The 27,148-nt window shown below is 35.4% G+C and overlaps 1 protein-coding gene across 9 annotated transcripts in view; it reads left to right on the forward strand.

Moving 5' to 3' along the window:
• LOC145694717 (uncharacterized) overlaps positions 1 to 26,944 on the forward strand; it is a 245,130-nt gene extending 218,186 nt beyond the window's left edge. For all 9 annotated transcript variants that reach the window (XM_081771246.1, XM_081771247.1, XM_081771248.1 and 6 more), the window contains 4 exons: positions 3,112 to 3,259; positions 5,429 to 5,594; positions 14,353 to 14,525; positions 18,054 to 26,944. In XM_081771246.1, coding sequence (XP_081627372.1) covers positions 3,112 to 3,259; positions 5,429 to 5,594; positions 14,353 to 14,525; positions 18,054 to 18,100 — 534 coding nt within the window. In that variant the 3' untranslated portion in view covers positions 18,101 to 26,944. The remainder of the gene's footprint in view (positions 1 to 3,111; positions 3,260 to 5,428; positions 5,595 to 14,352; positions 14,526 to 18,053) is intronic.
• Positions 26,945 to 27,148: the final 204 nt, after the last annotated feature.

Here is a 27,148-nt window from a genome sequence, read left to right on the forward strand (position 1 = left end):
CTATTTGTTGGTGATGTAACCATCTTCTTTACATTGCAGATAATTACTGCATAGCTTGGAAGAGTGTTTGGGATGGTAATCCTGTTGTAGTACAAAGTTACTGCTTCAAATCTACGTTTCTGGTGGATTGCATGCCTCACTTAAATGTTGTGAAACACGTTTTTGTTCATTATTCCATTAATTCGAACTAAATTATCAACTTTGTAATGTGTAAAGCATCTCCAAACAGTGATGCTAACTTCTCCGTGCGTTGCTATATGTATTACACAGTCGGATAAAAGCGCTCTTCGGTACGTCGACGCACAAACTTCTATCATTGGAAGACGAAAAGTTGGAATTTAGGTTTGTTAGTCGAGAGCGCCTCTTTCCATTGTTCATCATTCCAGTCTGCATTTTATCTAATTGACCCAGGATTATCTTTTTGTATTGTTTCCTGAGTGAAGGAATGTTTTTTTGACCGTAATCTCACCCCCAAGACCAAAGGTCTGAAGGCGCTGGGCCACCGTTCCCAGCTGTTAACGTCTATTCCATTTGCTTGTTTTTCTAGTGAACTTATCCATAATAGAAGTTATTATTGTTCGACGATCAGTGCGTTTCCATGTAGTATTTACATCAATTCGTGAGTATTATTCAAGAACCCGACACACTGCTCTGTCCGATCACAGCGATTTTTTGCAGAGAATGAGTCTATTCTGTCAAAATAATCACTTGAGTACGTGCTTCACTTTTTAGTTAACAGTTTCTCTTCTGCACTTTATACTATTTGCATATTCTTCATACTATTCAACTGGTTCACGCGAATGAAACCGGTCAGATCGCATGCCAGATTTATATACACTTTTACCCATATTACAGCGCGATTGAATAGCGCATCCACTGTTCGTTGAAGCAGAGAGACAACTATTGATAAAGGTTCATACATTTCTAAGTGTCGTTGAAACGATGCATCATCAAACAAAGTGTGGCGTTAGTTGTCTGTTCATTAGTTATCTGTTTATTGCGAAGCAACTTTCCTCAATACGGATGAGGCTCATTTCCCATAAGCCGTGTCCCCAGCAGATAATCCAATGAAAATTAAATATGTTAGAATACTACGTGAGTTAATAGGAAAACCTTATTAATTTGGTAGGTCAAACAGAAGTGCGAAAATTGAATTTGGAATTAACATAATCGTTTATGGGAAAAGTACAAAAATAGGCATAACGTTATTTCTAAAACCACAATGTTTGGGTTTTTATTATTTTATATTTCAATAGTATTTAGTAGGACCTTTAAAATGAGCCTACCTCGCCTTGGAGAAATGTACTATTGCCGAGATATGATCAGTCAATTTGGACCAAGTTGATATTTTAAACATAAAAGCCTAATAAGATGCCGCTTATCACATAAAACAAATGGTCGATTGGTTAGCGCAGTTGAGCTGCATGCCAAAGGTCTTAAACGTTTTCGTGTAAAATACTTATATTTATGCAAATTACGACGTTTTTGTGTGTATAACACAGACAACAGTTTATCATATTGAAAATAATTAAAAGTCCAAACCTTCTATTTTGATTCACCATAGCTCGCCAATGGAACATTTCCCCAAGGTGAGTGTATGCTCATTTTAAAGGTCTTAGTAAATACTATTAAAATATATAAGAAAAATACACACATTATTAAAAACGTTATGCCTATTTTTGTGCTTCTCCCATAGACAATAACGTTAATTCTAAATTCAATTTTCGCTCCTCTGTTTGACCTTGACCCAAACTAATATAGTTTTTCGTATTAACTTATGTAGTATTTTAACATATGTAAGTTTCATTGTATTATCTGCAAGTAAGGCCTATGGGAAGTAAGGCCTTATCTTTCGTCTCGATGTCATAAATACTATGAATTTTCGTATCCTTATATGAACAACGTGTCTTTCCACAATTTTTGCAAGTTGGTAGCTGGTTTTGAATGTCCCCATATGAAGCTTTTTATTAAGTTCTTAATCCATAATGTCATCAATAAACAGGGAATTGTTATTATACAATCCACGAATTGAACCGTCATTTTTATTTATCTTTTTTAAAGTTAATTTTCGCTCAATCGTTCATTTTCTGATTTTTTATTTCTTGGAGAGGTATAAAGAATTAGTTTAATTCTGTTGGACGGAAAATGTTCATGAATTCGCACTAACTGTTAGGAAGAAGAAAAGTATGTTCTGTGGTGTTGGATTAGATAAAACATGGACTTAAAGAATGTGATAGATTGTCGAAGAAATAGTTACTGCGTGTGTATGATATTTGGTCACGTTGTTTAATCTTCAACGTTGTTGTATAATGCAGTGTAGGTTCAAGTTATGTAATGTAGCCTCTAAATACCAGAAAGTGTGTGATGGTAAATAAAGTTCCGGAATTAGTTCGTATCTATCAGATCTGATTTTCAGAGCATAATTACTGCCACTAATGTATTTCAGTGTCAACGCGCCCTTCAACAAATATAAATATTTTTCGTAGGTACACATGCTGTTAGTGATTCGTAATAATATTGTAGCCAAATGCTACTCGGATTCTGCTCTTTTTTCATTTTTAAGCGTTTTAAACTGAATATTTATTTTTATTTTCTTATTTCAATGAAAATCAAGCGAATTTAACAAAAAAAGAATATTTTTCCGGGTTGATGCTGTGAAACAACTAGATATACTGTTCATGAACCCCTTATCAGGATTTGACACAACTATGAGATAGAGCAGAGGAGAGGATGCCGATAAAAATCCCGTGCTGTTGCTACTGATTCAGTTTCTTACAAGGAAGTTGGATGTTGGAATCGCATTGAGGTGCTTTATTTCAAGATAAGATAAAATGTCAGAGTATACATGTTCTCTTTGCCGTCAATTCTACAAACAGATGATGCAGAACCTTAAATTCACCTAGTTCTGAATTACCACTCTACGTGACACTTTAGAATATTTGTTTAGTAACAGACACGTGATATAGAACTAATCATTCCTTTAAAAATATAATATTGTACTGAACATGGGTAAACCAGTAGTAATTAGATATTATAAATGATCCACTCAGAACTTATCATAAAACAAGTTTTATTTTAAATATAATTTAACATATTTGAAATACTTTGCAGATTTCTAAATTAAAAGCAGAGAAAAACCAGGCAAATGAGTATAAAACCACCCTGGAAAGTCTAGAACAAGAGAAGAAACAATTAGAGAATAAGGTAGTTGAATTGCAAGTTGCTGTTGCACAGTCTCAGTCTAATGCTAATGTAGAAGGTATGAAATATTTATTTATTTATTTGTTGCATTTATGCAATAAAAAATTGTAAAATTTGTAGTTTTGTGGTCCAGTTTGTTTTGTTTCAATGTGTTGTAAATTCCTTTACTTATGATAATGAATGTTTTAACATAATCCCGTAATGAACGACATTTACAGTCTATCACAAAATATGTTTACCATTTTTTATATAGAGTTTGTATATAAAATATGCAATTTCTTTTGTCGATATCATTGAAAGTTGTTTGCTGTACTGAAATATTTTTCGGTGTAAGCGATTGTCTAAACAGGGATCAATACGTTAATATTTCCATATATTACAGTAGATAAGGCATTTTGTATGATTCATAGAAATAACTTAATTCTATTTAGGCAGTGGTTTTCCTCGTGACTAAGGTACATGTCTTCAGCGCAGGAGATGAGAGTTCTATTCTCAGCAGGAGCTCATGTAGTTTGGATCCCATTTTAAGATGTAGGCCCATGTCTCTTATAGCCTTGATGTTCAGAAGTACGCTGAACTCTACTCACGATTCGGCCTCAAAGTCATTTTAGCACTTCTATGCATGACGTTTTATAAATTTACTGTGTTGATAGTGTCAAATTTTGATGATAATATTTCTCTATAATGCGGAATTTTCTTTTGAATGAAAAAGCATAAATAAAGATTTAGTCATTAATGTAACTAGCACAAAGAGATCGTATTTGCATTCTTCATATTTACTTATGTCTCTGCGCGTAGTTGTAAGTCAACAAGAGCTTCTGACAGCACACTTTATTTCTTTACCTTTTGGCTGTTAATTAACTACATCTAACAATTTGCAAAGCTATTGCCTATTTCATTGTCTATGAGCTACCAAAATGATGATTAATGAATGCTAAAAACAGTATTGTGTACTTATCACTTTCATATGAGTAAACAAATTTATAGAGCATATATTCAATTTTGGTAAAACTCACATACAGCTGAAAAAGTACAACAACAGAAATACAGGCGTTTAACCAGTGATAGAATTTTTGAGGTCATAAGTAAATGCAATTAAGACTGCATACGCATAGCAAACAAGAAACTCGAAATAAAGATATCATTGGCTTCAGGAATAATGAAACTGCTATTGCTGGTTTTTCAAAATATTTATTTAAGCATGGAAGTTGTATTGAAAGTGTTATATGATTGCTCAAGTTTGAAACGTAAGCAGAAATACTGTTGAATCTTTTTCATATTAAAAGGATTTTTTTTTTCAATCTAGACCAAAGTAATCTTACAATTATTACGATATCATTGATAATTTTTACACTACACAAGTACAAACACTTTCCTTTTTTCTATTCGTAGAATATTTGCCGTATCATTTCGCTAACTAGGATCAGTTAGTTATTTGTTTTTGTAAGTGATGTAATTGTACTTGAGACAATTTTTCTGCTCATCGTTATTATAATATATTTTTTACTTAAATAGAGTCTGGTGCTGTAAAAACCGTCTTCCTTTGCTTGTTCCTATCTTTTTACTTTTCTCATCTCAACCATTTGAAGCAGAAGATCTAAGGATTAGTTGAATGTATCCTCCATGAATTTAATCGCTCATGTATTCGATTCCCGGCGGTTGCTCATGTGGTTCGGATTCCACGTTAATCAGTAGATCCACGTCTCATATAGCCTCGCTGCTGAAAGGGACGCTAAACTAAAATCAACTCAACTCAACAATCGCTCTTGTAGAGTTAAGAAGTTGACATAATTGTTCCTGTTATGGATTCTATGCGCCGTTCTAAGTTTTATAATGAATGTTAGATATATATCACTTACGTAAAAAGCATTTGAAGGATACATTCGTCTTACAACATATTTTTTTCCAAAGAGCTTTATAATCTTCGGTACCATAAGAATTGGGCAACAGTCTTCATCCAAAAAAAAAAAAAAAGTAATAAATGAATGGCTCTCCGCATCCTTAAAGCAAAAAATGAACTTAGTTTTCGCTCACAATAAAGAAGCACTCTTAATACCGGAAAGAATTAACATTAACATCTCCTAGATATAGAATTTACATTATATTGCCATATCATTCACGGTGAAGTTCAAACTGAGAATTGGAATCAAAGACAGGACAAGATATAGAGGTGATGCTTACAATTTCCGCATTTATTTATTTATTTACTTATTTCTCTCTTCTGCAGATCCCACGTATAAGAAGTTAGTTGAAGAGAAGGAGATGGCTCAAGGACAAATAGATTTCTTGAATTCCGTCATTGTAGATATGCAAAGGAAGAATGATGATCTGAAAGCACGACTAGATATCCTAGAGACAGGAATCACGGAAGTAGATCTTGAAGATCATAACATGTATGTACTGTTGTGCTTATAGGCTTTTCTTATGCTTTTGATTTTACATAGCCTAAATTAATAATTTACAACTAATAGTTTTATAGCTTACGAATTATATATAATTATTCAAAGTTAGTGTGCAAGTTCCTACAAAATATTGACGTGACTTTTTTCTATTTATTCAATCCATAAATCATTTGTAGAGAAATTCATTTGTATGGAATGATGGAATTCATTGGATGGAATTCATTTGTATATTTTAAGTCTTAACAAAAGTAAAACAAAGTTATATATATATAATAAAGTTCTGAAACTAGTGATGAGTTTCCCGATTAAGGAAAAAAATGTCCTTCATTGTTTTTTTTAAATCTTCATTGTAAGTACGCACTGCCTTTCCTTAACGTTCTACAGGTTTATTCTACTATTTTCCGATAATTCCTGTTCTCAGTGGCAATTAATGAAATTTTTATGAAATTATTTACTAAGGCCAAACCCCATCTTTGATGGCCAATAACTTAGGAACTAGAAGTCTCCACTGGAAAATATTTCACATACGTACTAAGCAAGTTACAGTCTACCTCTGTGTCAAGTTTTATCAAGATCTGGGTTACGAGAGATCGTGTACAATGTATTGGGTTGTGGGAAAAGTCATGACGTGTTTTTCCTTTGTTTTTACAAAGGTCATCTATTATATAAAAATGAAAGTAGTTTTGTTTGTTGAGTCACGGGAAAATGGCTAAACTGTTTGAAATGGTTTTGTGGATATAGGTATCACCTACCTCGGACTGAGCTTTTATCATGTTACTTACATTAAATACATATCCTAAGAGGGGAGCGGGGTTATAATTCATGCGAAAAATTTAATATCTCATGATCGTCTCAAGCAAGCTAGGATATGAAACTCAGATATGAGTTCTTCATTAAAAATTAACATCCCAGTGTTTCTGAAAACTTTCTTGTAAGGAGGGGGTCTAGGGACGTTATCTATATCTGTATGTGTACATGTTCCAGCATAGTTGTGGTTAGGTCTTGAGCAATTTACCAAACTTGGTACACATATGACACAATCTGGGAACAAATGCCGGGGGAGGGGGGGAGAAGTGGTAAGACACTCGTAGCAACACGCGGGAGTGGAAAGGAAGTGACGTAAAAATAATCGAAAACAACCGATATTAATGCCAAATCCATAGTTCTTGAGGTTGTCAAGATGAATAGTAACACTGCCAGTGCCGTACTGTAGAGGTAAAACACCTCACCACCCCTGCAAGGTGACATTTCAACTGATAAACATTTTTCCCGTGTTGCTATCACAAACAACACACAACGTTTTTCAGTGTGGCGGGGGGAAAAAATGACCTCCTTCGTCAGCCGTTAAAATGGAAATTCACCAAAACGTTGGGACACAGGTTCGCATGTTTTTAATGAGAAGTTTATATACCGAATTCCATCATCCTACTTGAGAGACTCGCGAGATATTATATTTTTAACATAAATTTTGAATTCTCTATCCCCTGAAAATATTCATTTTAATCAAAGCAACTTAATAAAAACTCAGTTCGAAGTAAATGATAGTTATATTCCAAAGTTGATTTCAAATAGTTCAGTCGGTTTTGCGTGATGAGATCCTATATAAGGTCATTCCATTTTTGTATGTTGTATTATATGGAAAATATCAAAATATTGCAGTATCGAAAAATATCGATATGTCGGTTAGAAAAGTCGATATCGAAATTCGAAAATATTGTTTGATGTATCGAAATATCGCACAGCCCTACGCCAAAAACGTTGCTCATACATCTTCTGTCTACACATATATAAATGTATGTATGTGTGTGTATGCATATTTCATCATAACTCTGGACCGCCTGAAGCAATTTCGACCAGACTTGGTGTACATAAGATTTACAAACTGGAAACAGATACTTTGGGGATAAGACATTACTAGCTCCTAGAGATGGAAGTGGGAAGGGTTGACATATAATCGAAAACGACCGATATTAGTGTTTCACTTATAGTTTTCGGGATCGCTGAGATGAATAGTAACATGTTGGATGTCGTTTACGTTCAATACCAGACTCAGTGGGCGCAAAACACCCCACCACCCCTAGGAGAAGGGATGAGATAGGGTGACATGTAAAGTCAATTATAAACGATCGATATTAATATCGAATTCATAGTTTTCAGTGTTGCTGAGATACATACTGATACGTCTGATGCCGTTTAATTCCAAATTCAGCTCCCTCAACAAAGGTTGAAAAATAAAATGCCCAAAATGACTGAAATTAGTGTCGAATCCATACGGCTACCCTTTCAAATGACTTTTGGAACATAGTACCCACCATGAGCTGGGTTTTAATTGTTTCATTATTAAAGAGAATATTCTAAGTGGTAGGATGTTTCAAAATCCATGTCAATAGTAAAGTATTTATGGTTACTGTCATTGAATCTGTGAAAATGTGTAAGTCTGACGGTGCCAGGGACGGTGATATCGAGCGAGTATGGCAAACAACACGTCCCATCCAAGCTCCTTCATGATTAAGGAGCTCTGGGCATTTCTCGATGATGGATTCGTTCAAACTGTCGAATTGCCGACAATACACCCCATTCGAATTGGTTGTTTGTTATTTTTGTAAGATCTAGAAAAACATGACAGTTTTAAAATCCAACCGGACTGAGGGCATAACCTTCTTTTAATGAATGTGTCCTTTCGATATCATATGAAGCGAATTAAGTCGGGATCAAGGTCATTTTCGCAACACATTGTTGTAAATAATATACTTCTCATACGGTTATCAGTCGCTTCCAAAAAAGAATAGTTTTCCACGCGTCTAATTAGCATATCGAAGATATGTATACGCGCCGATAAATAAACTTCTTTGAGTTCATGAGGAATTCAAATATCGAGCTTGCTAACGTGTCCTAAATTCTTTAGATGGTCGTGAATACTTGAATAATTGATCTTCAATGTTTCTCCAATCTATCGTGTCATGTAACGTGGGTTTGACTCAATCAGTGCCTTTATTTTTATATCAACTCTGTGGGCCTTCTTTGAAATCAAAATCATCAACACGGAGTTTCCTGAACTATCATTGTTATTGGCATTCTTGCAGAGGATTGTTACCGCAAACTTGACGAAACTTTTAACTACGTTCTTCTCTTTACGAAAATAAAACTGTGAAATTGTGTGAAAATGCAGCTTCGTCCCCTATTTTCTTGTAAATCTGTAAAACTCAATCAACAAACAAATAAATAAATAAATAAATAAATAAATAAAGCTATAACTGTCAGCTTTTAAATTATATAACAGTAACATAATTCCAATTACTCTAGTACTTACAAATAATAATAATAATAATAATTAAATAAATAAATAACTAAATAAAACCTTTCAGTTCTACGTAACACGGTTATGCCGGCTAGGCTAAGGAGGCTGTGATGATGAGAAATGAATGTAATGGTGGATTTGAATAAAGTGGAAGAAAACGGGAGAACCCCGAGAAAACCTACGCACACGGTAGCACTTGCAGAAGTGAACTAGCGCCATCTATCACAAAAATGCACCATGACTCTTCCGGCAATTCAATATATACTGACCTTGTGATATTCTTAGTTCATTTTGATTGAAATGAAAGATGAAAATTCAGAAGAAAGAAATAGCTTTAATTTTTGTGTTTGCATCTAGGTGTAAACACACACAAGTAATGGTTAAATAATATGATAATAATAAATTTCAATTCAATTACTCGGAATGCAGGTAAGTGTTTGTGTTAAGCAACTTAGATATTATGAGCAAAAACTAACAGGGATGACTTACGAACCTAATTATTTCATCTCTAATAATAATACATCTTGTGTAACTATTCTTTCAGTTTTCCTTTGTATTTTGTATCATTTGCAGTTTTTAATTTTGGAAGTCATGTTGAATCTTGCAGCTCTGTCCTTGTCGCTGAACAATCTGGTGGATACTTACAAACACGCTTGTGTCGGCCAAAAATCCTAATGATTTGTTTGTTTATCACTATCCTATGTTCTCTATCATTATGGCTGTTTCCAAATTGAGATAGAGACATTAAGGAATGACTGTAGTTATCCTATGTGTGAACATTTTCGTTCAATGGATGCCTTCAGGCTAGAGTGAAATTCAAAAAGAAAGGCGAAGCACTGTGATTGCTTTCAGTCAGCATGGTAACGTTCTGAACCGTTATGGCTATTTTTAGGGTAGAAGAAAATAAAGTGAAACTTCTGATTAACGGATAGCAATGAGACATGATCATTTGTCTGTAAATGAGAGATGACCATTACAGAAAGGCAACACAAATTTAGATTACTCACATGTCATGTGGTAATTCTATACATTATACTGGAAATACATTATTTATACGTGTAAATACTGTAAATTTTTGCTTAGGTAGAGTAAATTGTACTCCGGAATCGTTTCCTTCCACTACCAATTTTATTGCAGAATTTCCGTTCTGAACAGTATAATACAAAATAAGTACAAATCCTCTAACTTTCGGGTTAAATAGGCATCCTCAAACCTAATGGTCTCGGGAAAGATTCTTCACAAAACAAGCTAAGTGAAGAGGACTCTCAATACAAACAGAGAGGGATTAGAGTTCCGACAGAGCTCCACTGCAAGCTAAGCGGGAAAGGAGGCCTAGAGCTCTACTGCAAGCTAAGCGGGAAAGGAGGCCTAGAGCTCCACTGCAAGCTAAGCGGAAAACGAGGCCTAGAGCTCCACTGCAAGCTAAGCGGGAAAGGAGGCCTAGGGCTCTACTGCAAGCTAAGCGGGGAAGGAGGCCTAGAGCTCCACTGCAAGCTAAGCGGGAATTGAGGCCTAGAGCTCCACTGCAAGCTAAGCGGGAAAGGAGACCTAGAGCTCCACTGCAAGCTAAGCGGGAAAGAAGGCCTAGAGCTCCACTGCAAGCTAACCGGGAAAGGAGGCCTAGAGCTCCACTGCAAGCTAAACGGGAAAGGAGACCTAGAGCTCCACTGCAAGCTAAGCGGGAAAGGAGGCCTAGAGCTCCACTGCAAGCTAAGCGGGAAAGGAGGCCTAGAGCTCCACTGCAAGCTAAGCGGGAAAGGAGGCCTAGAGCTCCACTGCAAGCTAAGCGGGAAAGGAGGCCTAGAGCTCCGCTGCAAGCTAAGCGGGAAAGGAGGCCTAGAGCTCCACTGCAAGCTAAAGGCTAGGTTAGGTAAGGTTCTTCCAGAGTTCCAAGGAAAGGGACTTGACCAGCCAGAGACTGATACCAATTGCTGTATCCTCTGGTTTTATAGCTGCTCCAATGTAGCGGTGGCGCTGGTGGTTTTTTTTCGTCACATGACTAGGGTATCACTGGTGTTCCTGTCGTCTGCCTCTGTAGTAGTTCGCAGTAGGAACATACATTGTTGTTTATAAATATAAGCACGTGTTGGTTGTTTAAAAACAAATCTATGTGCGGGACATTACAATATTTTCTAATATCGAAATGCTGTTCATATACTCCGTCTATAAAAACAGAAACACGAAAATACAGCTAGGAGATACGATGATATGAGTGTGTACTACAAAATATATGTATACTGTGTGTGTGACACTTGTACTCTCAGATACGCATCATTCCTCTGTAAGAATCCACTAATGCACATACTGACTGTACTAAAAGCAAAAATAACGCAATAAAAACGTGTAGCATTATTTACATTACTAAATAATGGAAGTGTAGGTGCAACTTTACCAATCATGACTGTTTATAAATTTTATGGAGAAAAGTCTGCAGGAGTTGTCTGCCCTATACATTTTGCATACACGAATTTCCGTTCAAAATTCATTTAAAACTATGAGATGAATTGGAGGAATTCATTGTCACTGTAATTAATGGTGAACTTCTTTATCTGTGGTTTATTTTATATATATATATATATATATATATATATATATATATATATATATATTAGGGTGGTCCTTAATTGCATGGCGATTTTTTTTTTTTTTTAATTTCTTTGCTCCCAACCCCTAAATTGGTTCCATGTTGGACCCAATTTATCCATGAAAAAAATGGGCTCAATCGAAGAATATTTAACCGACCCCCAAGCGACCTAAAGTTTGAATGCATATCCAATATGTTAATATATAGGAAAAGTCTGGAATAAACCCTTCTTACTTTAAAGCGGCTGAAGGGAAAGGGACCAAATTTTGGATACAGGGATTGGAAGTAATCCACATCTGACCTTGAGAAATAGCATGATGGCGGCCATTTTGAAGTCCGCAATTTTGTATTCGGACCCAAAATTTTAAATGATAATAAAAGAAAGCTGAAGGCTGTGGATAACTAGCCAAATTCTGCTGCATCATCATCTGGATACTTTTTTCTGTGTTCACTGACTATCTGCAATATGTATTGTTTCTTTTTTTCGTCCTTTGTTAAAATGTTCCCGTATTCTTGTATCAGTTTCACACCTCTCTCTGCAACATCAATCACCACCACTATGTTTTTCAATGTATTCAACCCACGTTGAAAGTTCATATCTTCTTTCCAAGTAGATAGGCATGTGAATTTCTTTCTTTACTTTATGGTTTAATTCAAATAAGGGAAACTATTCAATAATCTTATAAATCTGCAGCCCGTACAGAGATATAAACTCACAGAATATTAAGTTTTATTACTTCGGAGCTTTTATTTTCCATAGTTGATAATTATTACATGTTCAGAGATAAGTGGAAAATAAAGGCAGACGTCTGTTTGTCGTCAAAAGCTACCTCAAAATGATATATCATACGAGGTCATTTCTATTTAAAATTTTGTGCACGAATCCAAGATGGTGGACGTAAAGATATGTCTCATCTCGGTCACTACTCAGTATCAGGTATGGATCTACTTCTACAACCTCTATCCAAGATATGATTCCTTTCCCTCAGCCATTTTTAAGTTACAAGAGTTTATTACAAACTTTTGCCATATACTATACATTGTAAATTCATTTAGATGTTTAGGTCTCTTGGGGGTCGGTTAAATATTCTTCGATTGAGCCCATTTTTTTCACAGATTAATTTGGTCCGACATGGAACCAATTTAGGGGTTGGGAGCAAAGAAATTCGGAAATCGAAAATTAAGGACCACCCTAATATATATATATATATATATATATATATATATAATCAGGTTGTTAAAAAGTATTGAGCCTTTGGAAGTCAAAATTAAGAACGCATTTATTGTGATTTTAAAATAATAATATGAAATGTGCATCATTTTGTTCGATGACCTCCATTTTTCGGACAACACCATAATCTCATCCCTATAGAACTTCTGTAGTTTCTGGTCGACAATATTGATACATGGTTTTTACAAGTCTCTTTTGAAAGTTAACTAAGACCATTCAGGTAGTTCTGCAGAGATTGAAACAAATAGTCAGGGCTGGGATATACAATATATGCATTAAAACTTCCCAGCGAAGTTCTCTGAATTATTTACAGGTGGTTAAAGATGTATGCGGCCTAGTTTTGTCAGCGTGGTATACAACAGTTGACCTTTTCTGTTGAACAGTTATGACCGTATCGTTTGAATTCCTAGGTGCACCAGCGCTACTTGTCGACAATACAGAGCATAGTCGTTCTATCCCGCGGCAGCAGCTCGTGATGCACGATGTTCTTCCAATCCCACCAAACGCCAAGCGTAACTTTCTTGCAGCGGTCGTTGTGGGTTTTGTCACATACTGTGGACCGTCTCCTGGCTAAGATTATAATCTTTTTCCCACATTGTTGTTGTAGATTATCCACTTTTCATTACTTGTGATCAACCACTTCAGAAATGGCTCAAGTTCGTTACGTTTCAGTAGAGATTCGCAAATAGAAATTCGATCGAGTAAATGTTTTTTGTGTCAGACCATGTGACACTCAAATGTCGAGCTTCTTTTTTGTAGTTAGCTTTCTCCAAATGGTTTACACTCTTTGGTGATGGGTGCGCAGGTCATTGGCTGTTTACATTCCGGTCTTATTCGACTTCTACCAGTATACCCACCATTGCTATGATCAGTCACCCATTGTGTGAAGCATCTTGAGCATCGAAATTTCCAGTACAAAAGTGACTGATCCGTCTTTTACGTTGTTGCTTTTAATAACGTAGCTTGCCCATAAACAGCAGAAATTTCTTCACGGGTCTGCACAGCATTGCGCCTTTGTCGAAATAGAATTGTAAAATGGAATGCAGTGTTGCGGAAAGTTCGCTCATCTTCACGAATTATGAGAATTCCAACACTTTTTGCACTATCTTTAGCTTCAACGGTAAGTTGTCAGAAAACGTTAGGCCTGACCCACTGCGACTAAGACTGAGATTTCTAACGTCATCTTGTGCTCAAAAAGCTCAATACTTTTTACACTGATATATTTGCCGGGACAAAAATTATCTGTCTGTATTGTGGAGGTGTCCGTTAAGGGAGGTTTCACTGTCCTTTAGTCATATCTGCCAGTAGTCAGTCAGTATGTCGGCATTTCGTTGTAGTTGTTTTCAAGCTAGAAGGAAATACAAAATAGAAATAGTAATATTTGCCTGTAGTTAGTCGATATGCCCAAGTATTTGATCCTTACAACGATGTATATTTGTAAATAAACTGAAATCTTATACGGGATGAAATTTCTATTACATCACTATTGTTCCTAGGTCTGCAATTCTTGATAAATCAATGTTTGATAATAAATTTGTTAAACAAAGAAAGAAAAATAATAAAATAAAAATAGTAAGTTGTATTTTTAGGTAAAATGTAAGACTGTTCAGTAATATGACTTATTATTGAATCGTAGGAATGGTATTAAACCTCGAATGGTTGCTCCTCGCCTTTTCTGTGATATCTGCGAAGTGTTCGATCTTCACGACACTGAAGATTGTCCTCGGCAAGCAATGGATGAATCTGAAAACGCTACAAAGCACCATGGGGAACGGGGACAGGAAAGGCCGTACTGTGAAATATGTGAAAGTAAGTTACTATGCTAGAGCCTCATTATGTGTTAAGTATTTAGATTCATATCTTTGTTTTGTAATTTAGTAATCTTTTCAACAACTTGATTTAAAAGTGACGTAATATAAATGTTTATTTTTTTTTATTTTTTTTATTTTTTATTTTCTTTTAATCCTAGAAAGTGTAGGGTTGCCCCGAAAGCACTACTAAGTATGCAATATGCATATTGTTTAATGTATGTATTATTTTCTATTCTCCTTTCTTGAATTCTCCGGTCCCACCGAGATTTACATTTTGTTTACTTGGTTTTAACATTTATTTTCTTAAGAATAATAAAACTAGTAAGAATAAACATGACTAACGATTGACTGTGAGACTCGTATTATAAGGGGCAATCAACTGAAACCCGTTCATTGGTCATAATTCATGAAATAAATTTTATTTTGAGCGGAAACTTGTACACTATCCAGAGACGTCTATGGTTAGCGTGCAGTGGTTGTTCAGAAGAAGTCACCACGAACGTTGAGACACTTGTCCCACTGTGTCACTAACTTACAAATGCCGTCCATGTAAAATTTGGACGGCTGACTATCAAACCAATCACGCATAGCGTCCTGAACCTCAGCGTCAGACTGAAATCTCTGACCTTTCAATGCCTTCTTTAGAGGCCCAAGGATGTGAAAGTCACAAGGTGAAAGGGATGTAGGGTGGGTATCGCAACATTTCCCACTTGAATCGTTGAAATAAATCCTGCACTTTGTTTGCAACGTGTGGACGCGCGTTGTCATGGAACAAAATGACTCCAGCGGTCAATAAACCAGGCCTTTTCTTTTGATGGCTCTCCGTAACTATGTTAAGGTCTGACAGTAGCGTGTGGTGTTGATGGACTGTCTTCGTTCCTTGAAGTCGAGCAATGGCAATCAAAGAACTCAGACACCATAACTTTCCACAGATACGGTTGCGTCTTGAACTTTTTGGAACGTGGAGATTAGGGGTGTTTCCACTGCATACTGGAAAACTTTGAACTCGATTCAAAATGATGGCACCAAGTTTCATCCTCAGCAACAATGCGCAGCAAGAAGTCGTTACCTTCCAAATGGTAACGTGACAAATGTTCAATGGCGCAACCTATACGCTCCAACTTTTGGTCTTCTGTCAACACCCTGGGGATCCACTGCGCGCACACTTTATGATACCCCAGAAATTTCACAATTTTCTGAGCAGTACCATAACTCATGTTTAACCCGTTCGCTATGGATTGAACATTAATGCGTCTATCCACAACTATATCCGCATTCACCTTTTAACGCGAGTCTTCTGTGGCAACAACATGGGCTTGACCAGGACGAGGATAATCAGTGATTTGTTCATGCCCGTTCCGAAACATTCTGGCCCAGTCCACCACTATTGTTTTGGAGACGCATGTATCACCATACACGTCTTTCATACGTCGGAACACTTCAGCTGGTTGACAACCTTCGGCACTCAGAAACTGGATGACGGCACGCTGGTGCTGTTTGGTCGGACTGGGGATCTTGAACGCCATCTTTCACTTGTTATATCTGCAAAACGGAAACACATATCAACAACATTCATACACTCAACACACAGGGACATTAGCCATTACACACTATTAAACAAACAATATCCTCCTACACACTATACCAATAATACATGGAACGAACGGGTTTCAGTTGATTGCCCATTATAAATCAAGTAGTTAGGGTTTCGAGGCCCATTAACCTAATCGCACCCTGTAATTTCCCAATTTTTTCACTGCAATAGTGTTCTATTAGATTAGTTTTCTTTAAATTAGAAGAGTGAGGTTTATTATTGAAAAAAAAAAAAGTGTGTAAGTTTCATCTAAAGAAACACACGATCGATTTTTATATACCAGTATATTTGGTTCCAACGTACCAACAACAGACGAAACATTGGAACGTACTGTTTGGTTATCATCTGTTTGTGGTAGTATTGTGTTTCCATAGTAAACGGAAGTTCATTACTACATTTATTCTGATTCAAAGGTAGAGAATATATTCAAAGTTTCAGTGGGTAGTATGCCTCATAATCAACTTTTGAACCTTATATAAATATGTGTTACCTTTAAAATGAAATATAGAAACCGTCTGACACATTTTTCTTAATTAAATTATGTTATAACTAACCGTGCAATGCCAATGTGTTTATCCGAGCGATATTATTAAAGAGCCGCTACCCTTCTCATGTTCAGGCGCTCCAAGAGCGAAAACCTTTGTAAATAAAAATGAATGTAGCGATGTTTGCGCGCTAACTTCTCCGAGACCGGTACACCGATTTTGAGGATTTTGTAGTACATGACTGTGCCATGCTCTAACTTAAAAGGGATGTGGGAAAAATGGGAAGAGGTGACATGTAAAGATAATCGAAATCTACCCATATTAGTATCCAATCAATAGAGATTAATAGTGATCCTTGATACAGTTTAAGCCTAAATTCATCCCGTATCGGTATGGGATGGGGGTTATGTAAAAATATCGAAAACGATCGATGTGAGTGTTTAATCTACAGTTTTCGAGGTCGCTGAGATGAATAGTGACACTCCAAATGCTGTTTTAAGCTCAAATTCAACCCCTTAATCATATTTAAGGTGAGGGGAAGGAGTTCAAATACTCTTCATAAACCTTATTCTTTCTGTGTGAAGTATGGGTATTTCAGCTAGTCAATCAATACGCAGAACCACACATTTCTTAGTCCGTAACTAATATTAAATATAACTAATATTAACTAATATATCGCGATATATTGGTCAAAAAACGACCCTACCACTCATACCGAAAAATGAAACAAAACTCATTGTTTATCAACAGTCAAACCATTACTTCACATATTTTACATCGCTTCATATTCGGCACTGCAAAGTTAGTGATCATCATATCATGTACTACCTTTATTCGCATCTCATTTTGTCTCTAGACTTAAATTATAATAAACACTACTACTTCTGGGAACCAGTGGCGGCTCTTAATAGAAGTCAAGAAATTTTTAAAAAATGCTACAAGCTAAGGGAAAGAAGCTTATCTGATGCACTAATTCGTGTATACATCTTTCTTCCCTAACCTTGTAGCTATAACATTTGAATCAGTCATTTCGAAAAGGCCATATATCCACCAAAGTAAATTTTTGAGAAGAATTTGAAGAGAGTAAGAAAAAACTTTGGATTGCAAACTCAACGTGTACAGTGGCATCGATGATATTGAGGCAATAGTGTAGGGTATGTAACATAATGTGACCAGACAATTGGTCTTTTCACAGGGGATGCGCGTTTCTTCGCGTACGTCTCGAATTTACACTAAAATGAAAGTGTAGTGGGGATGGACATATTGCCTTTTTGCAATGACTGATTAATTTTAAGTTTTACCGATGTGACTTCCCTGAAATGCTGCCACTGTTGAGCATACATTTTTAATCTCCGCTTGTGATATTAATTATGTGTAGATGATAAGGTAATGTTAAATATGTAATACGCATGTAATATTCATTTGTTATTGACTTGTTGTTTTTCAGTGTTTGGTCATACAACAGCCGACTGTGATGATGGTGAAACATTTTAAATTTCCTTTTTAGAAAATGGAAGTGAAAGACACATCGTTAAATATTAAAAGAGGGAGTAAAAATTAATTATTTATTTTTCTACTATGCGTGTTAAAAATGGCATATTGCCAATATTTTTTTCATGTACAGTATTTTTCATTTGTTGAAGTTGTATAAACACATAATATGTGTGTGATTTAAATAAAAAGAACTTGTTGTGGATATATACTGATGCCATTTTTAAATATATATTTAAATATATATATTGTTGTTTCAAACAGGAAGACTTACATGTAGTGTTACGTGGTAAATAGTGCGCACTTCTAATGGAAAACAGAAATTAGAAGTTTCTAGACTAACAGGGCAAAGAACATTAAGATTAATATTGTCTTCCCGTAGGGAAATATTTGTAAAAAAGAAAGTAAAAATAGTAGAACGGAAAACATAATTATTTATATTGGTAGCTGGAAGCGCACGTTGCTGGTGATAGTGTGTTGGTTAATTGGAGTTATGTATCAGAATTTAGGAAATAAATTATATGGTTAAATGATAATGGAAGAAAATATATAGGTATAATGTTAGTAGATGTGTGTTTTCTGTTCACACAAAATTGATAAAGACCATTGTGTCCAGGCAACGAACAGCATAATTCTGGCCGAAAAGGAAAGATCTATCTGTGTAGTTATATTTATTGTTTTCTGTGTTTATTTGTTGAGTCTTCGGGATTGATATTTTTATATGATGTTTTGTGTTGAAAGAATGGAAAGTCCGTATGCATCAAATAACAATATATATATATATATATACGAGGTGTGTTCAAAAAGTATGGAACCCTTCGTTGGCAAAAATACATTTATTGATTTGGAAATCTGAAACACTTATCTCCTTGGTAATGCACACACTTCTCCCAGCGCTCCTGTCATTGTTGGAAACACTTCTGGAACGCAGTTTTTGGAATGGGGGACAACCGCGCCGTCGCATTCCGCGCGATGTCTTTTCTTGACCCAAATCGGGTCCCTTTTAGTGGCATTTTCAACTTGAGAAATAACCAAAAGTTACACGGAACCACGTCGGGTGAGTAGGGAGCCTGACGACACACAGGAATGTTGTGTTTGGCGATGAAAACCTGAATCAAATTTCACGGAGACTCTCCTCATGCCCAAGTGACCCCGCGTAGCGTAGTCGCTAACGCTCTCGCCTTCGGTGCGAGCGGTCCCGGGTTCAATTCCCGGTGGGGCACTCGGTCGAAAAAGTGTAAAACGCTTTTTAGGCCAGCCACCCTGAATGAGGTTTTCCTCACTCACACCAGGGAAATGTTGGGGTGGTACCTAATTTATAGGCCGCTTCCTTCCTTCCCCAATCCTTTCTTCCTTCCCTTTCCCCAGATTGTGTGCTCGCCGAGGGACGTCATCCCTCAAAACGTGACGGGTTAAATGGCCTTAGATGCCCATGCCTTAGATGCTTAGGTCCACAGATCTAAATCCTAATCTCCTCATGCCCAAATTATCGTTCAAAATTGAACGTACCGATCCGATTGAATGGTTTCCTTGGTAAAATTTGATGCAGTATCGCAGCTCAAGTGTTTCTGTCATTTTACAAAAACTGAAAGCCGACGACCGAAAGCCGTCTTTCTCCCCCCCCCCCCCTCTCTCTCTCTCTCTCTTTCTCTCTCTCTCTCTTCCATCTACACACAAACATTCACACTCATCCAAATATATATATATATATATCGGTAAAGAAGATAATTAAGGTGGACGAGACAGCAGAATACCCACGAAGTAGGAACATTTCGTATATGAAAACGAGTATAAACAAATTGTAACTTGATGCCCGAAGGGTTAAAGGAGAAAAGGGCATCAGAAACCGTTGACTCCATTGAGATTTGTTGTGTAGAAGCTATGTTTAAACAAAATAAGAAACATTTTTTAAAAGCTTTATGATTTGATGCTCTTCTTTAAGTAGGCGGAGAATACACGCCTTTGGGTCCGCGGTGGCTCAGTGGTAGAGAATTCAGCTTTGGTGCGTGGGGTCTCTAGTTCGATTCCAGCCTCCGTTAAGTTTGCTTCGTAATGGACAATCACAGTGTACTTGGGTTTTCTTGGAAGTCTTCCTTTTCCCCCACTTTCTTCATTCCAGTATTCCGTTCATTCTGATCATCACCGCCTTTCTTAGGCTCGGAGCATAAACGTGTGACGTTAAACTCAAAACGAAAGGAAGAAATACACACCTTTGGTTTTCGCAATTATAGCTACAGATTAGGATATATATACATATATGTAGTTTCTGGGGAAAAAAGTTGATTTTAAAAAATTCAGAATACTTAACGGTCCTTATGTTATGACCCTCAGTTTTCATTAAAATTTCCATGCCTGTTGCATTCCATTCAATTCTTGTCTTACGCAGTGCAGCATAACTATACAATAAGTTACATGATAAATACTTACTGACTAAGCGGTTAGCGTACGCGCCTGTGGCGTGGGAGACCCGGGTTCGATTCCCGGCGGGAGCTCATGTGGTTCGGATTCCACGTTAATCAGTAGGTCCACGTCTCATATAGCCTCGCTGCTGAAAGCGACGCTAAACTAAAATCAACTCAACTCAAATACTTACTGAACCGTAGTTAACATAGATTGGATCCTGTTCTACAGAAATGTAGCAGGAACGCTTATGGTTGTAAGTGCTTCTGATTATCGATGCAATGACCATCCATAATTGACGAATGGCCAGTCATGACGGCGGCTTCAAAGTTAAATACAAAATAATTTTTATCAACATACTAGATACCACATTTCACATGTGAAATCGAAGTAAAAGAGTTTATCAAACACATTTAATTTTACATAAAGCATCAAAATGACTTTTAAATGAGTTTTTCCAAAGTTAAGACAAGTGAAATCCCTTTTTTGCATATTTATATTAGTATTTCTTGACCCCACTCCCTCCTGTTTCCAAATTTCATATTCTTTCTCTCTCTCTATGTGTGTGTGTCTCTGTCTCATTCATTATCTCATATCTTCTGCCTTTTGAAGAAATCTTTGATAGACGAAGCTTCGTATGTAAAGGCAAAATTTCCATAGCAACCCTCTAATCTCCGAGGTCATCTCGAAAATAAGTTTTCTGAAAATTGAGACAACTATAATCCCACGACAATGACATTGCGTCTAATCAGGAACCGGCAACTGCTGCTACTCGGTTAGATTAATTTCCTATCCTGTAATCTAATTGTTGCAGTGTACTATACTCTGTGCTATCAAGTCGATTTATTACTCACAGAGTAGTAAAAGAGTGTTTCACATATTTGCCAGCTGAAAACCGTTTTGCATCATTGTAATAGTTCTGTCGACCCGAAAATACCAGACACTTTTCTGAACTTCCTGCTTAAAATCATACCAAAATAAGTTCCCAAAGCAAGAACCAGATAAATTGCTTTCTCGCATTCACTTTCATTTCATGAAAGTCGTTAGACACCTTCGTACTGCCAACAATGGTATATATGTTCAATTATGTTTACTAAAACTTGCTAATGTATTTTCGTAATTGTTAATCCTAACAGTACAAAAAAAAAAAAAAAAAAAAAATCTTCCTATGCTACATTTCTGTTATCTGGTGTAAGGGCTTCATGGTTTGATTTCATCCTATGTGAGTTTGTGGTAGACAACATTGTGTCCATGGGTTTTTTCACTTCTTTTGTTTTCTCCCATGTTCTCATTCTATCAGTTTTTGTCACTCTCATAAGACTGCGTCTCCTTGAGCCTACGAGGCATAATCATGGGATGTAAAATTGAAAGGAAGAAAGTCACAATTTTCTGGTAATCAATTTGTTTTTCATGCCCGCTTCGGCTTCCTTCGTTCCAACTATGTTTTAGTGTGTGTATATATTGTCTTGTATATTAATGTACATCTCTTTGCAGCGTGGTAAACTTTCATTAAGAAGCTTGTTTCAGTTAATTGGCTTAGATATTAAAATGAAATTACCTACAGGCATTGTTCCAAATTATGCTGTTCTTTCTGTGGACCCTTTGGTGGGAAATAGATGTGTATTTTATAAATGTTTTGCATGTTCAATTGCTAGTTCCTCTGTGATATATTTGTCAAATCTTCGTTTAAAAAATTTTTTGCACGCTTTCGTACATATTTATTCAGACACACAAATTTAGCTCAATGCGAATCCTAACATTTTATTAGTATGTATCCTATCTCATGCTTGCTTATAAATTTCTGACTTTTATTATTATAAAACATTTAAGAACACAATCGTTCTTGTACGAGGAAAAGTCAATAAGTTAAGCACAACCTATTTTAGCATCGTTTTTATTCATCTGTGTAGGTAAAATTACAAATATTTGTATCCGAAGGCGCCAACGGGTACAAAACCTGTTCTGTTTTCTGTTAATTTTTTGTAATTAGTATTTGACGTGACTATTTCGCATGCAGTTGTTGAGAATATTTGTAATTCATAGTTGAACTTCAGATATTGGTTAGCATTCTTTTTCTTCAGTATGCAACAAGAGCTGGAGATTGATGCAGTATTGTTCTCAGTGTAAAGTCTCTCTATTTTCTAGAAATCAATGAAGTCTACAACCAATGGACTTGGTGTAGACATTCAGATTGAAACATGTAAAGATAAACGCAATGCAGCTACGTAATGAATATTTACTATTGATACAACACGGTAAACTTTTATGTATTTTATCCAATGGTTGACGAACTCTAAATTGCCTTGCACAGCAATAGCAGGTGTATTATTTATAATTGTCCTAATAAATTGTAAAATAACGTTTATTTGTATATCAAAATTCATGTGCAGAGTTTCTAAAAAACTAAAACAAAAGTACTAAATTTATTGACTTATCCTCGTTCAACTTATTTCTGGCAATTGGCCGAAGTTGTTTGTGTGCTTTCTTTAAAGATACAACTCAAAGAAAGTAAAAGAAAGACAAAATATTCAATGCTTTTCAGTAGAATTACTTTGTATTCAGAGAGCGATTTATATAAAACATTTTCAATTCACTACTTCGGGCACGAAATGATTTGAAGTCAAATGTAAATAAGAATTTAATAACATGATTAAATATTTTAAAGCAATAATTGTCTACATAACGAAAAAAGGGGAAGAAACCTTTCTTAAGAAGTGTATTGAGACCACTTTAAGAAAGAAATCTATGTATGTGAGTGAAACAAGGTATGTTGCATCTAGTTCTTGTTTTTAAATGAAAGTTTTTTCATTTCAAGATATTGTATATCTGTGAACAACTTCCTTTTAAGATTTGGCGTAGCAGTAATTACTTCTGCTTAATTAGCTTATTGGATAAAGTTTTAGCGAAGAAATGTTTGGATCTAATCTCATTATCGTACTTCATAGTCTGCTTCTGCAAATACTTTTGCACGAGTAGTGAATGAGATTTTTATTTTTACTTATTTATTTACATTATTATTACATTTTGTAATTGTAAAAATTATGTAATAAGTTCCTCGATCTAAAACCAACTTCAGTTGAAAATAAGTTCAATACATAATAAACTTATATTTTTTAAATTCAGTCACATAAAATGAATTAAGATTAATACTTTGTTATAAATAGCTTAACTCAATTCGCAAAATAATTTATATCTCCTTATTTACTTATTTATTTTATTGGAGTTAATTCTCCCAATGGAGGTTGTATGAGACGTGAGGTCCCATCATGGAAGCTTCTCTCACCAGTGGCAAGAGCATATGCATTAAGCTCAATGTCAAGGTTTCGTTCTGTAGCTTCGGAATTTCGGTAATTTTTTCCCAGTTATTTCGTCCTTCATTTCTCATCGTTTCTATTAGCTCTATAGGGTGGCCAGAAAGTCCCGTTACACCTGCATTTTTTCATCCCTATATTAATAATACTTACAGTTATATGTCCAAAACGTCTGTATGTGCACTACATTATACACAGCTTGATACGCATCCATGTCCTCCGCTTTAATAGCTGCGGTGTCACAAGCTGGATTTGCCCGCAGAGCATCCACGAACCACTTCTTCCTGACATGTGATTTGGTGATACCCCACAGGGCATTGTCTGATGTCGTAAGGTTCGAACTTTGAGGCGGCCAAGTTAAGGGGCTGGTGAGTTTGAGGACCCACATCCTATACACCGGCCAGGGAACGAGGGATATCCAAAACACTTCATTGATGAAAAGCTTTATTCTTCCATGTGATTAAAGCCTGATGACTTGGTGGGTCTCTACCGAACCATTCACGAAATCTATCCATCACCTGTGGCATATTTTTATTTTTGTGTTTCCATTCATGGACCCGCACACTTCCTACTAAGCGTTCCTCAACACTGAAGTCCCTGGTATCTGCCATTGTTTTTCACCAAATACGGAAAGGCAATACAATGAACTGATCAACGCATGGACTTTATTCTCCTCCCTCCGCGGGCAATTACGTGGCAATTTACGTGAGGAACATTTTTACGATATCAATGATCAGGATGTAAGGTTCAAGTCTTTAAATCTTTACATCTTACATTCTTAGATGCATTTAGTTTGGGTGTAGTAGGACTTTCTGGACCACCCTGTATGACACTGAACATTGAATAATAATAATAATAATAATAATAATAATAATAATAATAATAATAATAATAATAATAATAATAATAATAATAATAATAATAATAAAAAGAAAAACTATGGAATAGTACTTCAGACAAATACCGATAAGATTTGAAAGTAACACATCTCTGGCTAAAACTTAGGTTGAAATTTTATTTAATTTTTTTCCTGCTAAGAAACTTCTCAATGAATAATTTTCAGCTATCTAAAAATTGACAGTACAAAGTTCTCTGAAATGTTTTGTTAAAAGTGATTTTCTTTAAGAATGTCTCTTAATCTGCATTTGGCTCATACAGTCTAGGGAAGATTCAAAGACTCTCTGTAGTTACTATTATGATTAGTTTCACGTATGTTTCAAATTAACGTAATATTTCAAATGTGTTCTTCTGCAAAAGTACTCTACAAGCAAATTCAAATTTAGAGAAGATAGGAATATGCAGTAAATATTCGTTTTTTTTAATTACAAATAATAACACTTTTGTTTACATATTGTTAAGAGTTCAAGTTGAAATCACTTCACAATATCAGTGAAGAACTTTATAAAGAGGTAATAGTGTCCTCTTATTTGAACAGCAAACTATTTTTAATCGATATGGGTACTCTTATCTTGGTAATTCTTCATCCTATTATTATGCTGTTAGTTCATGACCAAAATTTTAGCTATTAAATATATGGTACCGTATACATTTTTAAGCTACTAAATACCCTATATACTAAAAGAAAAGTATACAAAATACTTTCTAATTCTTTGCTATCTTACCTTTCCAATTATGCAATGACTATGCGTTTACAGATATTCAGGGTACTCAATGCTCCATCTTATTGTTAACTGCTTTCAAATTTTTAAATGGCTGTTTCTTTTAAGTATATATATATGTAGGTTGCATAAAGTATACATATTGCTGTAAGTATGTGTGTGTGTATATATATGCACTGTTATTATTACTTTAATTTTACCTCGTTAAATATGTTAGTCTGTTAATAAAAATAAATAAATAGTTCCTTATTTACAAAGAACTTAATGCATTACCAAATAATAATAAGATAATATGTTGTTGGAGATCTTAAGTTAGTACAGTATTAATCTTGTTTAACTGGATTTTGTTCCTTTCTTATCCTATAAATGAAAGCGCAAAACAAAGTCCCTTTTTAAAAGTTATCAGCGTTAACATAATGCACAAACAGCCGTCCCAATTTTTCATTTATGCATTCCCAATTTGTAACTGTGAAATCGAACTACAATTGTACTGTGCAGAGCCACACAACACAACTGAGCCAGAAAAATTAAAGAATGTGAGTAATGCAAACTAATAAAACAAATAAATAAGACGTTACAGAAGGATCAAATTTCAATCGTAAATTACTTTTAGACAGAAGGGCCAACCCAAGAAGTTTGAAAGTTCGTATCTTTTTACTGCCAAGAACGATAAAGACTGTAGTTGCTTTAGTAGCTTAGATGGCACTCTCAAAAGATGCAAAAATTAATAAAATTGCTTGCTTGGTTACAGAGTTGCTGTGAATCATTTATTAGTGTTAATCATTGTATGGTGCAATTTCGCTATGTATAATTTCCATAAAGTTAATACATGTTACGTAATGAATATGGCAGTTAACGGCAGCATTAAATCCAAATACTTATACTGATTACAGACTGATAACGAAATTTAAGCATTATTTCATTTCGACTTGTGTCTGCATAATATGTTCTTTGTTTTTCCTCAAAATCATTAGTATTTACTTTGAAATAAAAAAAAAATGCATGGTGCATCACTTTGGAAATTGTTTTATATATATTCTGGTGTCCCATTTTAAATTTGCCGGGCTGTATTAGTTTTAAATATACAGAGATTTTATATTTGTTGTTGGTGTGATTAGTCAGTTGTGTTTTGTAAAGCTTCGCTTTCGGTTGGAATGTTTTTCATCTTTGAGTACCGTCTGTAAAACTAGACAAATATAAAAAAATATGTTGTTGTGTTACAAAAGTCATTTTCGGCTCTTAGTCTTGTTATTGTAATTGGGATGTTAACACTTAAGTTTTCCAATATCTTTTGCTTTCCTTGTCATATATTTACCTTTTGTTATAAAGGACGTTTTTGAGTGTACTTACAGAATAACGTACAAAATGTAACAAAGATTAAACAGTTTTGAATAATTGATGAACAAAGAATGGAATTGACGTTGCTAACAGGTCCAGCATTTGCAATATTTTCTTCCTGTCGATGTTTATGTAACAGAAACTAGTTAAATATTAAATAAAATCTATATTGCAGCAAATAGGGTTATCTATACATTTTACCCCGTACCTGACATTTTCTTTTTGTATAATAAGCTTGTAGCTAATGGTGCTACGTATAAGTAACGGTAATGAAGCAGTGGAGTGGCTCTAAGAGTCCTTCAGCCGTAATTTTATTTGTTTATTTATTTTGGGATCTTGAAATCAGTAGGATAGCGTTAGAAAACGCCGAGATGCCTCTCATC

This window comes from Thermobia domestica, chromosome 9, assembly GCF_964235325.1.
Source record: "Thermobia domestica chromosome 9, izTheDome1.hap1.1, whole genome shotgun sequence".
NCBI lineage: Eukaryota > Metazoa > Arthropoda > Insecta > Zygentoma > Lepismatidae > Thermobia > Thermobia domestica.